The sequence below is a fragment of the Myxine glutinosa genome, chromosome 8 (assembly GCF_964187855.1).
Source record: "Myxine glutinosa chromosome 8, kmMyxGlut1.1, whole genome shotgun sequence".
Lineage (NCBI taxonomy): Eukaryota > Metazoa > Chordata > Myxini > Myxiniformes > Myxinidae > Myxine > Myxine glutinosa.
In genome coordinates this window covers 1,743,806-1,758,410 of record NC_136268.1, presented here as the reverse complement: position 1 = coordinate 1,758,410, position 14,605 = coordinate 1,743,806, and the positions used below count along the sequence as shown (strand labels likewise).

Genomic DNA, 14,605 nt, shown 5'->3' with positions numbered 1-14,605 from the left:
ATACACCGAGGATTTCTCCATCGAGTTAAAGGAGATAAACCCCGAAATGAAATTAAAAGACGAGGAAAAGGACATTGGGACAGAGGGAGGGCAGCCTCAATCTCTGGATCCCACTTTAGCCCGGTTAGTGTAAAAGCTCGTGAAATCACAGAGAAAATCCTTCCAATAACTCTGATGGATCTCACACCAGTGGCCACGGCGACATTGGCAGCCATCTTCCATCGATATGTAAAGGGATTTCTTAGGTGCTTGACCCTAGGTAAAGTTGACATCAATGAACTTTTGCACAAAAGAACGGTCACTACAGACCCCTTTAAAAAATGGGATTAAAAAAAATTGGTTCATTTAAAAACATTTGGAGCGTATAGGCACTGGTGTCACGGCAAACAGCGACTGTCCGCCATGCTTCCAGTATACTTCTGTAAAACAAGGGGATCAATGTTATGTCCACCCTCGCTGCATCAAGAAGAAAGAGTTCGTCACCGAAGCCAAGTCTCCCTGCTTGCCTGAGCAAGCAGTGAGTAAAGGCTTTCCATGGTACATCGGAATACAACAGCCTTCGGATTGCAAGGAGACGAAAAGCCATCACTTTACTTGTTATGTCTATCAATCCCTGTCCACCTTCAGCAATGGGCAGACCTATTACGCCAGGCTTCCCATCCCAAAATAAATTGACAAAAATACTTTGGAGCTTTTTAAGAATAGAACCTGGGGCCTGTAGTGCCATAAAACTATGCCACAGCATCGATGCCGCGAGGTTATTGATGACCAGAGTACGACCCCGATAGGAAAGCTGTCTCAATAGTCCCCTCCATTTTTGCAGCCGCTGCGCAGTCTTAGTAATCAGCGATTCCCAGTTTTTAGAAATGAAATCCTGAGTGCCGAGAAAGACCCCGAAGTAGCGTATCCCATCATGTGCCCCCTCAAGCTGCATTGGCAGGGTCGGAGGGGGGGGGGGGGTACCATTCCGTGGGCCTAAGTAAAGAGCTTTGGTCTTCTGCCAGTTGACCTTTACGGAGCTAGCCAAGGTAAACTCATTGGTGGACTCGACCAGGGCACAGATATCTTCATCAGAAATAACAAATGTGCATAGGTCATCCGCATAAGTGATGGTCTTTACCGGATTGGCCGATGGCAGAGGACAATAACCACGAAGCCGTGTGCGCACCCGATTCAGAAGAGGCTCAACGGAGAGGGAATAAAGAAGGCCGGACAAAGGGCACCCTTGGCGAATACCCCGAGTCACAGAGAAAGGCTGACTTAAAATATTATTCACCTTAAGCAGGCTAAAAATATTATTATACAATAATTTGACGTGACCGATGAAGGTTTCCCCAAAATCAAACCCCCGTAAAACAGCAAAGAGGTAAAAATGATCGACGGGATCAAAAGCCTTTTCTTGATCTAAAAACACGAGACCAACATTTCTTTGTTCCGCGGTACAAATGTCGATCACGTTACGCACAATAAAAATGCAATCATGTATTGTTCTTTTCGGGATACAATCGGATTGATCGGGGTGTACAATATCCCCGATGACAGGCTTGAGGCGGTTTGCAAGAGTTTTTGAGATAATTTTATAGTCCATGCAATGGAGGGAAATTGGACGCCAATTCCAAAGTTGTTGAAGGTCTCCCTTCTTGGGTATAAGGGCAAGTACAGCCCTACGGCAACTGAGTGGTAATAAGCCTGAACGCAGGCCCTCAATTAAGAGGACCATGCAGTTCGGGTCCCAGTTGGTCCCAGAAGGCCTTATAGACCTCCGCAGGGATTCCATCCAGCCCCGAAGCCTTGCCCGTGGGCAAAGTTTGCAAAGCGGCAAAGAGTTCCTCGAGGGTAACTTCCTCGTCCAGGTGCTGCCGTGCAGACTCAGACAGGGTTGGCAGAGAAGCAGTCAAGGAAAGAATCACATCATTTTTTGTGTCCCTGGCACAATACAAATCTGAAAAATATTATTCGACCAAAGTTCTGATCTCGTTTTGGTCCTGAGTCGTTCGACCTCCTTGCGTGCACAGTGAAATTATTTGCTGGTTTCTCTTCGCTCGCAGTTCCAAACCGAAGAAGAACTTTGAAGAGGTATCAATGAAATGCAGGTTCTCCCTTCGTAATCGTATTAGAGCCCCTCGAGCCCGCTTTGCGCAGAGCTCAGGAAGGAGGGCTTTCCTTTTCACAATTAAAGAACAAGTCCTTTCAGCGCTCTGGGCCGGAAGGTTTGATTGCAGACACAAGATCTCTTTGGCGATGAGAGTTTGTAGCGCTGTTTCGTTCTTCGTACAAAAGGAGTTATATTGTTGGCAAAGTGACCTAATCTGGGCCTTTGCGTTATCCCACCATTGCCCGAGGCAAGAGAAGCAAGACTTTCGCAACTTTATAACTTCCCAAAAGGCTGGAAAGCATCAAGGAACGCTTCATTTTGCAAGAGGCTCACGTCGAAAGTCCAGTAAGCAGCACCACGATTCCGGGCCAGAGTGAGAGTAAAATACCATCAAAGTCAAGGTGCGTGAGAGTAAAATCCAACTGTGTAAAAAAAATCAAATCTTTCTGTGCTATTACTCGGTGAATATACATTTAGGATCGTGTGCTTATAACCATTAAAAAAGAAATGCACTGAGACTAAATGCCCTTTAATAATTTCTTTAAAAGCGACACCCTGTGCACAGAAAGAATGATGCAAATAGACAGCAACCCCAGCACGAGAGCAGGCCAAGCTGCTAAAGAACCACTGTCCTCTCATCATTCTGTTCCATTCGCTAACGCAAGAAGGGCTACACCTCGTCTCTTGCAAAAGAACAATATCAAAACGTTTATGCTGGACGAGCGACTTTACCTGGGCCTTATGCAGGGGGGAACACCCCTTCCCCTTCCCCTTACCCCCCCCCTCCATTAATAATTAAGGTTACAATAGAAAAAGTCACCTTGTAAATTTAAGGAAAAATAATTAGGTGGGGAGGAAGTCAGACTGTGGCTGCAGCTCCTTCCTGGCTTTGAGCACACATTTCCTAAGGCGAAACACTTGTGACTCTGTCACACCAAGCTGTTCTGCCTTGAGGAGGAGATGTTTGGAGGAAGTTATGAAAGCAGACAAATCTGGAAAGAAGTTATTGATTTTGATTTGTTTCTCTCGAAAAGTGTCTTTTTTTCTTTTTCTTTTTCTTTTTGTATACAAGATCGAGGCTCGTGAAAGAGCGAACATTAATCACACAGAAAGACAAACAGACACACAAAACAAATAACATCGGGAGCGGTAGACAAGATGGGGAGAGAGGGGGAAGGACACAAACACAACATTTGAGAGCAGGTACCGAGAGACATGGAGACATCGAGAGAACTGTGGGAGGAAGAGGGCTTTGGGGGGGAGGCATGGGAAGGGGGGCGGGGGGTGGGAGAGGTATAAAACATATGGACACTGCCAAGACTTCCAGGAAAGAAGTTGGAATTTCAAACAAGGTGGATCTGGGGTGAATTAGTGGGGGTAGAAAAGATCAAGGTTTTGGATGGGGGAAGATAAGAGATGGTGGTGAACAGCTGTTTTGAAGACCTGGAGGGAGGAGTGTGATTGAAGTGAGTGTGGGAGTTTGTTCCAGAGGCGGAAGAAAAGAGGAATGAAAGAGTGAAGGTGAGCAGAGAGCCGAGATTTCGGCAGTTTAACCATCAGAGGGTGGCTGGCAGATCTTGTGCGACCTGTACGAATATTTGGGGGACAGAGCACAGAGAGAGCTGGGGGAGCAAGGCCGGAGAGGAGTCGGTAGAAGACAGAAAGACCACCTACCTGCCTGCGGTGAGTGAGTGAAAGGCCCTCAGAGATAGCTTCATCGCGGGAGATTCCAATGATTCTGAAAGCTTTGGATTCAACAGCGTGAAGCCGAGCCAGGTGTGAGGCAGGAGCACCAGCCCATAGGGGAGAACAGTATTCCATTGAGCTGTGGATGAAAGCCTTGTATGTGGTGAGGAGCTCAGGTGTGCCTAGGAAGGACTTCGCACGACGGAGGATGCCCAGTCGGCGACTGGCTTTGGAGGCCAGCTTGGAAATGTGGTTTTCCCAAGAAAGATCATGGCACATGGTGAGACCCAAAAGCTTGAGCGACAGAACTTCTTGGAGAGGATTGTTGAGAAAGTAGATGGGAGGGTTGTCCAGTCGATCTTTTCGGAGAGACATAGTAAGAGTGTGAGATTTGTCAGGATTGAAAGACATGTTCCACATGTTCGACCAGTCTGTGATTTTGTCCAGGTCTTCAGAGAGTGAGGAGGCTGCAGACTGCTGATCTGAGGGAAGAGGAATGGAGCGGCAGAGAGTGGAGTCATCAGCAAAGAGATACAGAGTATTTTCCAGAGAGTCGGAGAGATCATTGATAAAGACCAGAAAAAGCACAGGGCCCAGCACACTGCCTTGGAGAACTCCAGCCTGAACGGGAAGGGGAGATGAGAGAAATCCATTCAGGGCCACACGTTGACTACGACCAGAGAGGAAGTCCGCAAGCCATGCATGGAGATTTCCATGGATACCATAGGAGGAGAGTTTGGTGAGCAGAGCTGGGTGCCAGACCGTATCGAAGGCACGTGATATGTCAAGGGAGACAGCTCTGATTTCCTGTTTGGCATTGAGGACCTCCATCCATTGTTGAGACAGCAGAAGCAGCATGTCCAGAGTAGAGTGACCTGGTCTGAAACCAAATTGATGATCAGAGATCAAGCCATTGGAGAAGAGGAAAGATTTAATATCCGAAGCAATGATGGATTCCATGACTTTGCTGATAATTGGGAGCAGGCTGATTGGTCTGTAGTTGCAAGGATCTGTTTTTGCACCTTTTTTGTGTAAAGCGGTAATGTTTGCTGATTTCCAGGATGCTGGCAGATGACCTTGAGCAAAGGATAGGGTGAAAAGAACAGAGAGAGGGTGAGATAGAGCGGCAGAGCAGGATTTTAGGACCCGTGGGCTCATGCCATCAGGTCCAGTTGCAGAATCAGAGTCGAGGTTTGACAAAAACCCCTCCACCTTGTCAGGAGAGAAGGCCACAGAGTCCAGGAGCAGTTTGGTTCGACTGGGAAAGGTGGGAACAGAGAGAGATGGGTTTGGGACTAAGGATTTTGAGGCAAACACAGAGTTGAGGCATTCGGCTTTGTCATGTGCGATGTCAACTGTGTGGCCATTTGAGGTAAGGGAGGGGATGGAGGGGGAACAAACACCAGAAACGGATTTGACCAGACGCCACCAGGATTTGGAGGAAGGAGACAGGTTTGAGAGTTCATTCTTGAGTGAGGAGAGATAGTGCTTCCTGGCACTCCTGAGGGTAGACACACACTTGTTCCGAGCTTGGTGGAAGGAACTGAGATTGCCTTCAGTTGGATTAGCCTTCCAAAAGGCAAAGGCAAGTTGTTTCAGGGCAACTGCCTCACCACAAGATTCAGTGTACCATGGACGGGAGGAAGGGTAAGACAACTGAAGGCGAGATGGGATAAATCTGTGCATGAGAGAGATCAGTTTGCTTTGGAAGAATTCCCAGGAAGAATTGATGTCAGAGGCAGTGGAGATGGGAGACCAATCCAGACGATTGATGGCTGCTTGAAGACCGTCCCAGTCGGCCTGAGTGAAATGCCAGACTCGTCGACGCTGAGGAGGCTCTCTGAGAATGGCCAGAGAGATGTCCACTTTGACAAGCACATGATCAGAAGAACCGATTGGAGCATAAGAAGAGCAGCAGACATTAGCAGGGAAGTTAGTCATAATCAAGTCTAGAAGAGAAGATACTCCATTGGCTGAGATCCGGGTCGGGAAATTGACAGATTGTGTCAATCCCAGTGAGTCACAGAAGTCCTTTGCTGAGGTGCCATGACTGGTGAGAGAGGAACCCACACCCAACCAGGTGGCATGATGACAATTGAAGTCACCACATATGAGGAAGAGTGAGTTGGGATGAGTGGATAGAAGTTGGTCCATGTTGTCAGACAGTGAAATGTAGATGGAGTCATCACTGTTTGGGGGACGGTACAGAACACATATGAACAAAAGGTGGGAGCGGAGAGGAAGCCGTAGCCAGAGGTACTCCTGGGGGTGAGGAGGAGAGAGGGCAGTGCAAGGAGAGTGAGGAAGAGAGTTTTTGATAAAGATAGCCACCCCACCACCAGGCCGAGGCTCAGGTCTATCATACCGGAGGAGGGAGTAACCAGGAAGAGATATTAAGGAATCAGAGACATCTTGAAGGAGGAAAGTCTCTGTTAAGCAGATCAAGTCTGGATTGTCAGAAGCAACCTGTATGGAGAGATCAGTCAGGTTTGAGCGAAGGCCCCGGATGTTTGAGGTCCATACCGTTGATGAAGAGAGAGGGGGAGCATCGGGTACAGGACAGGGGAGGGGAGGAGTAGGGTAAGATGAAGGATGAGAGGGGGAGGTAGGGAGAGCAGTTGTTAGTGTGTCAGCGATTGCAGAAGAGTTCCAAGAAAGGGAAGGATGAGGAGGATGAAAGGTTTGAAGGTGAAGGGATGAGGCACAGAGAGGGGTTGTTTGAGGGGGGGCAGAGGAAAGAAGAAGGTTGGGGGGGGGTGGAGGTATGAGATAGAAGGGAGACGAAGTGGGGAGGAGGCAGCTTTGAGGAGGAGGGGGGAGGAGGGAGAATTGGAGAGGAATGGTATGGGGGGAGATTTGAATGGGAGGGGTTGGGGGGGAGTTTTGAAGGGGAGGAGTGAGGGGGGAGTTTAGGAGGGGAAGGGCAAGGGGGGAGTTCAGGAGTGGAAGGGCAAGGGGGGAGTTCAGGAGTGGAGGGGTAGGGGGGGAGTTTAAGAGTGGCGGGGCAAGGGGGGAGTTTAGGAGTGTAGGTGCAAGGGGAGGGATTTGGATGGGAGGGGCAAGAGGGGAGTTTAGAAAGTGGATGATTAATGAAAGACGAACATTGAAAACAAATTGGGTTTGTTGTGATTTTCAAGTTAGCAATCCGGTTCAGAATGATGGAGGAGGGATGGAATGAATGTGAATTTAGACCATGTAGTGAGGGAGACGTATAAGATATTGAATTTCTTTTTTTTGAGGTGGAATGAGTTGGAGAGGAAATTGAGAAAAGCCTTTTAAATAGGAAGAAAAACAGCGTATTGTAAAATACCACTGAGTAAAACACTGAAGGGGAAAGGTTATACATATTTAAATAATATTTAAACAGAACCGTGAACAATCTTATGTGCACAAAAATACCAACGGGGGGAGAGCCGAGAGGGACCACCACGAGTCACGTGAAGGGCAAACGGTGGATGGCCAACTTTGAAGAAACTTTAAGATCTTGGTGGGTGAAACTTCAGCGCCTCCCTTGGTGAACCTTGAACCAAACCTGGATCATTCCAGGCTTCAATACTAGCACGCGGAGGCAAGTGACGCGGCACCGTCTGAGTCATCATCATAGTAGTTTTTATTAACATTAACACACTCTGAAGTGAGTGTTTCCACAGCGGAAAATTCTCCCTTCACCGAGGTAGGACCGGTGTTTCCGTAATGGGGGTTTTAAATACCACGTGAGAAACTGAAGTTTCTGCAACGGAGGCTTCGCACTCTACCAGGGGAGAAGAGGTCGTTACATTTTCCGCCTCCATTGTTTCAGCCATTTCACACTGAACAGGGAGTGGGGGTGCATCAGGCACCTCATTAGAGGTTACCTTGCCAGTAGCCATGGAGGTGTTTACGATGGGTTCTGGGGCCGTTGTGCGCGGCTCGCAACAATCAGGTACGGAAACGTCTTCTTCTTCTTCTTCGCCTAAAACACTGAATCTGTTTTGCAAAGCAAAACCAGCCGTGGACGAATCCGTTTCTGAAACAGGAACGTTATGCTCCTTTGCCGGCGCCATCTTTTTTGGATGGCTCGATTGCACATCCTTACCAACCCCACCACGTTTTTTCCTCTTCTTGGAGGTCACAGTGATGAAGACCCCATCTTCCGCAGAGGGTTCCTCAGTGTCCAGCCTCAAAAGTGAAGGCTGATCCAGCGTCCTGGATGTGCTACTCGAGGCAGCGTTTGGCTCTGTCCGTGTAGGTGTGCCACTCGAGGCAGAGTTTGGCTCGGTCCGTGTCGATGTGCCACTCGAGGCCGCGTTTGGCTCGGTCCGTGTCGATGTGCCACTCGAGGCAGCATTTGGCTCTGTCCGTGTAGATGTGCCTCTCGAGGCAGCATTTGGCTTATTCCGTAGAGATGTGCCACTCAAGGCAGTGTTTGGATCTGTCCGTGTAGATGTGCCACTCGAGGCAGCGTTTGGCTCTGTCCGTGTAGATGTGCCACTCGAGGCAGCATTTGGCTCTGTCCGTGTCGATGTGTCACTCCAGGCAGTGTTTGGCTCGGTCCGTGTAGATGTGCCACTCGAGGCAGCGTTTGGCTCTGTCCGTGTAGATGTGCCACTCGAGGCAGCGTTTGGCTCTGTCCGTGTAGATGTGCCACTCGAGGGAGCGTTTGGCTCGGTCCATGTCGATGTGCCACTCGAGGCAGCTGTTGTAAAAACCAGAGTTACAACATTGTCTCAGATTTGTGAGTTTAATTCTGAATCGATCTCCAGCAATACCTGTAAGAAAACCAACAAGCAACATATCAATATTCAGCATTCATAGGAATCAGTAATGGATTTGCAACTAGCACAAGCAAGCCTGGAACAAAGGAGTAACATGCACCATCTAAGTATGCACAACATTACACATGAGAAATGTCACAGGAATGATCGCAGCGCTGTCTGTCTGAGTTCTTATAACTGTCGCGCAGTGGACAGAAGCCGCATAACACCTGGGTTCAAACTTAGACACAATTTCATTACATTCTCCTCGGCGTTAAAACTACACTACCCCTAGGGGCAGAGAACAAGCTAGCGAGCTATAGCAGCATAGAAACATCAGTTCGCAGCAGTCCATGTGAGTCCCAGCCGTAGCGATTAGGACAGCGAATTGCTCTTCCGGCACGCGTCCGATAGGCGTCAGGAGCTTCAACCACGAGACTGAATTCCCACGCGTCGGAATAACCGCCTAACTCAGGTGACGGCAGTGCCTCCACAAAGCCATCTGGATCAGGCGCGTGTGGTGGTGGGGTTGACGGTGGATTCTCTATCATCGGATTAACCGGGCCGAAGTCCGGCCCAACAGCATCCCCGCATGGGGCAAGATGGTGCACCGAGACTGTAGACTCACGTCCATTTGGCAGCAGCACTCGAGCGTGCTCAGGGTTGACTTGGAGGTAACTAACCTTGTCAAAGAGGGGGTCATATTTACTTGAGCGAACCGCGCATTTGAGGAAAGCCGGTCCGGGTTCAGCAAGCCAGCCGGGCAAAGGACGGATACCGCCAGAACAACGCGAAAAACGAAACATACGGTCGTGGGGAGTTTGATTAGTAGTGGTGAACAATAAAGTCCTGATCGAGGTTAGCGCCCCGGGTACCGCCCAGGTCCATCGGTCCAGTCCTAGTCCACGGGACTTAAGGCTCAGAGTAATGGTTTTCCATATGATGCCATTAAATCGTTCCACCTGTCCGTTCGCCTGTGGCCTATACGGGGTAGTATAGCTAGAAGCGATATTACGCTGGAGCAAGAAGGTTCTCACATCCTGGGACAAGAACACCACTCCACAATCTGTGTGCACATAGGCCAGATTCCTAAACATAGAAAACAAGTCCTGCAGACACCGGATAACCGTGGTAGCGGACATATTGCCACATGGGAAAGCAAAAGGGAATCTGGAGAACTCATCAACTATCGTGAGAAGATAACGAGAACTGTCCGAAGCCGGTATTCCCGGACAAGGCGGTAGACACGAAGGCGGCAGGGGTCCTTTGAAGTCCATTGCCAATCGCTCCCACAGCCGGGTAGCCGGGACCAGCGTACCCATCCGAGGGTTGTAGAAGCGAGGTTTGAGTTCAGCACAAACGGAACAATTGCGACATAGCTGACGAATGTCCTCAGTGGAGTAGGGCAAATTGCGACTGCGCACATAATGAGCTAAACGCGTCACGCCGGGATGGCACAATGTGTCATGAAGAACGCACAGGTCCTCAAAGGAGGTGAGACTTGCACACACCACAGGCCGTGATAATGCATCCGCTGCGAGATTGTCCCGTCCAGGGCGATATCTGATAATGTAACAAAAATCGGCCAACTCAATTCTCCAGCGAGTGATTTTCTCATTCTTAATGCGCTGAGCATGGCGCGTGTCATACATAAAAGCGACACTTTGTTGATCGGTAATGATCTCAAAACATTTGCCAAGCAAATATGGCTGCCAGGGCCTGATAGACTCAACGATGGCGTACGCCTCCTTTCAACAGACAAGTGTCGTTTTTCTGCAGAGGAGAGATAGACAGGTCCATGCCAGGCAGAAATGGCGCCGTTTTCCAGTCAAGGTTTTCTCAGTGGATTTATATACTTTTGATCATACTCTGTCGAATAAGCTTGTGGGCCACCCTGAAATTTGCCTCAAATCCAAGATGGCGGCCAAAAATCCAAAATGGCCACCAGAATAGCTAAAATAGTATTTCTGAGAGTTGCTTTTACCCATAGATGATTTTTTTTCAACTGATTGTGGCCTATTATGATAAAGAAAGATAACTCAGTCATAACTCAGCCATAAAAATTAACAATCGGTACTTTATTAACAAAATGGCCGCCGGGCAACTTCCGTATTACGGAAACTGCTATAACTTCAGTTCCGAGTGTGATATGATTATAATTTTGGTGTCCAGTCATATGTTTTTGGGGTCAAGGAATCCATATTTGTACTTTTTATTTCAGTGAAATCATTGGTTCATAAAGAAATCTAAGATGGCTGCCAATACTGGCCACCGATGTGGCAGATTCAGTCATGTCTTGTGCTCCATAATATATATTACAATACATTTTGATTCAATTTCTTGGTTTCCAAAGTCTGGTTATCCATTTAGTTGGTTTATCATGACACTAGCTCAATAGATCATCCCCTAAATCATGGATGAACAATAAATCCAAGATGGCTGCCGCTGAACGGCTCCTAGTCAGTTTTGCTTCGTCTACCAAACTACACAGGTTTATAAAATGTATCTGAATTCCCATTCAATATGATCCCCGGCTTTGGTTATGCTTTGGGAAAAATATGTTGTTCAAAAGGCACATAATCCTCAGTTACTAAGATCAAGATCAAGATCACTCTCTTCACTCTGAAAGTCTGAATAAAGTCCACAGGTATCCGAAGAAAGTTGTTCCATGGTGCTCTCCAAATTTTCCCCATCTCCTTGGTACTCTTCATCAACTTCAGATTCTTCTGCTCTTTCTTCTGCCCCACCGATACCTATAAAAAATGTGAATGGATATAGTCGGGATTCAAAACAGTAAATCATATAAAAATAACAAAATTACGATTGCATTTTGGACTTATCTACCTTGCTTTTCTCTTTCTCTACAGTGAACTTCACTGTCTTGTACATGTTTTCTGCTTGTATTCCTGTGTCTCTTCTTCCTTGAAGGCTGGCTTCTCTCTTCTACTGCATCTTCTAAATCTGCATCATACTCCGCGAGACCTGTAAGTGGAAGGTTACACATATTTAATCTGGATGAATGCACTGCCAGTGGGAATACATTGGAGGAACTTTATGACAGGAACGAAAAGCAATGATCAAAGTAATGATATATTTTTTGTATACTTACTTTGAATTTGTCTTTTCTTGCTCTTTTTCTTGGAGAGGCTTGGAGGGAGTTGCGGGCAGGTAAACCATATTGGCCTGATACCATCATCTGTATTTTCCCATCCTCTGTCAGTGATAGAAGGATACTCAATGTTTTGCTTGAGACACTGGTACCACACCCATGCCTGAAGGTCACTCCTCTTGAGGTGTTCATTGGTGCTACTCTCGTCTGGAAGGATGCTGGAACTAGATTTCACCTTTTGAGTGTTGTACGTTCGGATCCTTGTTTCAACAAAGCTTTCTTGTTCACTTCCAGAATACATGCAGGTTCTGAAGAAGCATTTAGCACTGGTAGCATCTTGAAAAGATTGATTTGATCTGCCCAGCTGAGAGAGTAGATGGGATTTCTCTTGTTTCAACATCTTCTTCAATGGCTTGATTTTGCCGATGCGAAATGGGAATGATGTCGTGTCACATCCAGTAATGCTATGATATGCTGGGAGAGTTTGACACACTTCATCTCCAAAATGAGTCGTTAGTTTCTTGACACTGACGTACCGATGGTCAATCTTCATGAGCCAGTCTTGTGGTGGTTTGCAGACAGAATAGGCATAGCTCAAGAGGATCAGTACATCTGTATCTGAAGCCTTAATCACAACCGGACCTTCACACTTGCTTGCATGAAGAACAAGCCTGGTGTCAGCCTCATGATGGTTGCAGGATTCAAGTTGTTCAAACTTAGTTTGCGTGATCAACCATGTATTCTGTTCCTCTGTCACGGTGAGTGGAATTCTGAGTTTCGATCTGACTGAATCACTTTTGAAGTAAGTGACCATAAATTTAATCAGCTCAGTCTTGTTTTCAGCATTATGCAGAAATGCGTCCCAATCTTTGCCTCTGGGCATACTCTGCTCGGGGCTTGTGATGTGGGTTCTTCTACCAGAGATCCCTCGGCGTCGTTGGGTTAACTCCTTTGTAGTGGACGTACAGTAGGAATCAAATATGATCCCAAGCTGTTTTGGGTTTGACTGGCTTGGTGGCATGCAGAATTTCAATAGGGCATCAGTGTATTCTCCCCAAGTCTGTTGAGCCGGGATTGACTTTACAGCTGCCATTCCGTCAATCAGCCAGTTGCTTCTATTTGGCGGTTCCTCTGTAGTTGATGAAGATTCCTCAATAAGGTAGTTCCTCAGCGCTGCTTTAGAACCTTGTCGAATGTCTCGTTCTGGTGTGGCAAGGGCAAGTGGAATAGTTGTCAGGGGGTGTGAATGTGCCTCTTCAGGGGTAGTTGCCTTTCCTACCAACACACCAAATGCTTGTCGATCCTCCTTGAGAACGTTCACTGCCTTTGGATTTTTCTTGACCTTCTCCATGCCCGTTTTGATCTTGAGATTCACAATCCTGTCAAAAATGTTCATTCTGCCTTCTCCAGTAGCCTTGAGTCTAAGGTTAACAAAGTCTTGGAATTGTTTCTCTCCTGCTTCGGTTGATGACAACAATCCACTGACAATACCTTGGTTAATTTCCACTCCAGTTTTCATGTGACGCGCAGAACCAATCAGAAAAGGGTCAAAGTACTTATCCAATTGGATGACTAGGTTGCGAACCATGTTGTCATGCTGCCTCCGTGCCCCTATTGTTGTTTCCTTGTGAGTTGAAGAGGTCAGGATATGCAACCTTTCCTTCAATCTTCCTCTGAGCTTTGCCATTAAGTGACTCGTTTTTATGAACGCATCTGTTGTCTGCTTGCTGGTACTGTAACCGCCTTGCATTGGACCACCCCGGACTTTAACCTCTCTGTTGATTGTGGTCTCAGTGATCAAGTCCCCATGGATCGTAGAAAAGGGCTCGCCAGTCATCGACCCTCCGAATCCATTTTGCAACAGATCATCCCAGGCATCTTTGTGATTCACCTTCAGATTTTGGAGATTGACGTGTTGGAATGTCAGGTACCTAGCATAGTTGATGTGCCCGAAAGCAAAGCACTTTGGAAGAAGCGTTCTCTCTGCTGCCAGGTGTGTTTCAATGCTCTTCTCCCTTACAGCTGCTATGAGGCACAACATTGCTGATACGTCCTTAAGATATTCTGCTATCATTTTGGCCTGAGTTCCTGCTGATTGCATCAGTGAGGTACAGATGTCCTTGAAAATAGGTAACTGCAGAACTGATTCAAGACTTGTCTTATTTGGATTGAACCTGAGGTTGGCGACCACTTCTCTCGTATACTCGTCCAATATGGAAGGAACATCTTGTGATTTCATCCTGTGCCTCAGTAGGGCCTCAAATGACTGTTTGTGTAGACGAATGCTTCTTGCGTAGTGACGTCCTTCAAATGCTTGAGCAACAGAACCATCGGCAATAGCTCCGGCATCTACCCACCAGTCCTTCAAACCAAGACATCCATACTTCTTGAAGAGAATCTTGAGGTTCACCAGAATGGTATGGAATCCTCCCATGAGTGGTATTATTTTGTCATACCTCTCCTGATGCTGATATAGCCATGAAATGATCAACATTTTGCTGTTGATTGCCTCATCTGCATGTGCAAAAATATAGTCCAGTTCAAGATCTTCAGCAATCTGTACTATCATGTCCATGTACCATTTAATCACATTGTCTCCCGGGGGCAATGGAACGACAGGAAGATACTCCAACTTGCACTTTGTAGTGGAGCAATCAGTCACAGTTTTCATGAATGAAGTCCAAGAACCTACAGGTCCCAGCACGTCTTTATCAATCTCAGGAAAGTATTCTTCTAGGCAGTCGTCACCAACAGTACCAACGAGAACCCAAGCAATATTCCGTTCCAGAGCATCGTGTAACACTTGTGAATCTCTGTAGTCATCATTGAAGTCGGGAAAGGATGGAGGGGGTGCTCTTTTCTTAGGGATTTTGGATGCTCCATAGTCAGGCTCCTCTTGCTCAATGATATTGGACTGTTTAAGTTTTGAAGTGTTGCCAGCGGCGGTATCATCAGCATGTACAGCCTGGAATATTGTACCAG

The 14,605-nt window shown here is 47.2% G+C and overlaps 2 protein-coding genes across 2 annotated transcripts in view; both read right to left on the bottom strand.

Moving 5' to 3' along the window:
- LOC144893203 (adenylate cyclase type 3-like) overlaps positions 1-7,650 on the bottom strand; it is a 77,631-nt gene extending 69,981 nt beyond the window's left edge. The window contains exon 1 of the mRNA XM_078782849.1: positions 7,558-7,650. Coding sequence (XP_078638975.1) covers positions 7,558-7,650 — 93 coding nt within the window. The remainder of the gene's footprint in view (positions 1-7,557) is intronic.
- A 3,101-nt stretch (positions 7,651-10,751) lies between these two features.
- Positions 10,752-13,835, bottom strand: LOC137430473 (uncharacterized). The gene is made up of 3 exons (XM_068121293.2): positions 11,624-13,835; positions 11,359-11,496; positions 10,752-11,267 (listed from the first exon to the last, which is right to left on the bottom strand). Exons 1-3 carry the CDS (start codon positions 13,722-13,724, stop codon positions 11,098-11,100), a joined length of 2,409 nt encoding a protein of 802 aa, XP_067977394.2. The 5' UTR covers positions 13,725-13,835; the 3' UTR covers positions 10,752-11,097.
- Positions 13,836-14,605: the final 770 nt, after the last annotated feature.

Excerpts from the sequence above, each read along its gene's own strand:
- LOC137430473 (XM_068121293.2), bottom strand. The coding sequence starts at position 13,724 with ATGCAATCAGCAGGAACTCAGGCCAAAATGATAGCAGAATATCTTAAG. Across the intron at positions 11,497-11,623 it reads CAAGAAAAGACAAATTCAAA|GTCTCGCGGAGTATGATGCA; the intron begins GTAAGTATACAA and ends TTCCACTTACAG. Across the intron at positions 11,268-11,358 it reads TAGAGAAAGAGAAAAGCAAG|GTATCGGTGGGGCAGAAGAA; the intron begins GTAGATAAGTCC and ends CATTTTTTATAG.